This window comes from Sinocyclocheilus rhinocerous, unplaced genomic scaffold, assembly GCF_001515625.1.
Source record: "Sinocyclocheilus rhinocerous isolate Xijiao unplaced genomic scaffold, SAMN03320098_v1.1 scaffold34371, whole genome shotgun sequence".
Lineage (NCBI taxonomy): Eukaryota > Metazoa > Chordata > Actinopteri > Cypriniformes > Cyprinidae > Sinocyclocheilus > Sinocyclocheilus rhinocerous.
The window spans coordinates 1-2,092 of record NW_015668859.1 but is presented as its reverse complement, the minus strand read 5'-3'; the positions used below and the strand labels follow the sequence as shown (position 1 = coordinate 2,092).

At 35.8% G+C, this 2,092-nt stretch overlaps 1 protein-coding gene across 1 annotated transcript; it reads left to right on the top strand.

Moving 5' to 3' along the window:
* Nucleotides 1-355: 355 nt before the first annotated feature.
* Nucleotides 356-1,879, top strand: LOC107734067 (selenocysteine-specific elongation factor-like; the record flags this gene model as incomplete). Its single annotated transcript, XM_016545934.1, has 2 exons — nt 356-985; nt 1,649-1,879. Coding segments are annotated over 2 exons (861 nt in total), but the record flags the coding sequence as incomplete, so codon positions are not given.
* Between the last annotated feature and the right edge of the window lie 213 nt (nt 1,880-2,092).

Sequence of the window (2,092 nt, the reverse complement as noted above, 5' to 3'; positions counted from 1 at the left end):
TGGAGTAATGACTGAAAATTCAGCTTTGCCATCACTGGAATACATAACATTTCAAAATACGTATATTACAATAGAAAACTGTTATTTTACATTGTAATAATATTTCACAACACTACTGTTTTACCATATTCTTAATTAAATAAATACAGCCTAAGAGATGTCTTTAAAAAAACGTAAAAATCTCACAGTCCCTAAACTTTTGAACAAGACTGTATATACACATGCAAACTGCACAAAATGCATTAAGAAAGACTGTTTCCAAATGATCAGTTTCACCATAATAGTTGAACAAATATTTTGCGACATTGTGTACTGACATGATCAGCTCCTTACATGATCTTTTTTGATTCCTCAGGTGACTCGCAAGGTCAAATCTGTGCAGATGTTTCGTAAGCCAGTTCCTAGTGCTATGCAAGGGGATCGGGTCGGCGTGTGTGTGACACAGTTTGATCCAAAACTGTTAGAACGGGGTGTAATATGCACACCAGGCTCATTGCTGACTCTTTATGCTGCTGTTATATCCGTCCAAAAGATTGAATACTATCGCGGAGCACTTACCAGCCGTGCAAAGTTTCACATCACTGTTGGACATGAAACTGTTATGGCACGTATTTCATTTTTCAATCGAGTGCTTCTTGCCAATGAAGATGGAGACAGTAACCCCACCTCTCCAGAGCAAAATGCAAAATCTTTCTCATTTGATTGGGAGTTTCACCACTTAGATGAGTATTTGACATGTCAGGCAGAAGATGGGAGAGGGGAACCACAGCAAAGGGCTTTACTTGAGTTTGAACGACCGGTCACATGTCCACCACTTTGCTTAGTGATTGGGTCACGACTGGACTCTGATATCCATGGTAACGCATGTAGGCTTGCCTTTCATGGAAAGCTTCTGGAAGGCTTTGAGGACAAAAACTACATAGAGACAGCACTGCCTCGGCTCAAAATCAGCAAAGACAAGCAGAAAGAAGGAGCAGTGGAACGGGTGACTACAAATATTTACACTTCCATTCAAAAGTTTGGGGTCAGGAAGATATTTTTAAAATTAATATTCATTCAGCAAGAATTCAGTTGATTAAAAGTCACAGTGAGGACATCTTTTATAATGCTACAAAATATTTATATTACAAATAAATGCTTTTCTTTTTTTACTTACTATTCATCGGATAATCCAGAAAAATGTTTTATGGGTTCCACAAAAATATTAGGCAGCACAACTATTTTGAGCACTGATGATAATAAAAGTTTCTTGAGCTCCAAATCAGCATATTAGAATGATTTCAGAAGGATCATGTGACACTGGAGACTGGAGTAATTTAGCTTTGTTATCACAATAATAAATTACATTTTAAAATGTATTAAAAAAATAGATTTTTTTATTTATTTATTTTTAGTTTTTACTGTTTTTTAATCAAATAAATGCAGCCTTGGTGAACATAATAAATTTACTTTAAATAAACAAAGAAAAATGAATATAAGAAAAAATCTTACCAAGCTCAAACTTTCTGAATTTGCATTATAATATTCATAATATACATGATTTTATGTATATTATTTATTTCAGTATATCCCATGGTATCTTTTGAAAACCTCATGTACTGTGACTCTAGCTAATCAGTTTTGGCCAATTTTGTTTATCTTTGGTCAGGTGACAGATGACTACACTGTGATTGGTCGAAACCTGTTTAAGAAGGAGACAAACCTTCAGCTGTTCGTGGGTTTAAAAGTTACGCTGTCAACAGGAGAAACGGGATCCATTGAAGGTGGCTTCGGCCAAAGTGGCAAAATCAAAATCAGAATACCAGGTAAGCAAAGACAAATCCACTCTCTTTTACTCTCCTTTACTTTTTCTTGGCCCCTTTTTACCTCCTTCCTCTAAGTTTCTTGTCAGGTGACTTCCATATTCCATACATCCGTACACTCATTCATTCATTCATTCAAAGACTGCATATAAAAGTTACTCTCATATAAAGTTACACGCACCAAAAATGCACGCTTTATCTTAAATATACGTGCAAAAGAAAAGAAAAACTCACATCCTTTTCCTGACCCTTAAGGCTCTCTTGTGTAGGTAGACCTCAGCCACACAAAT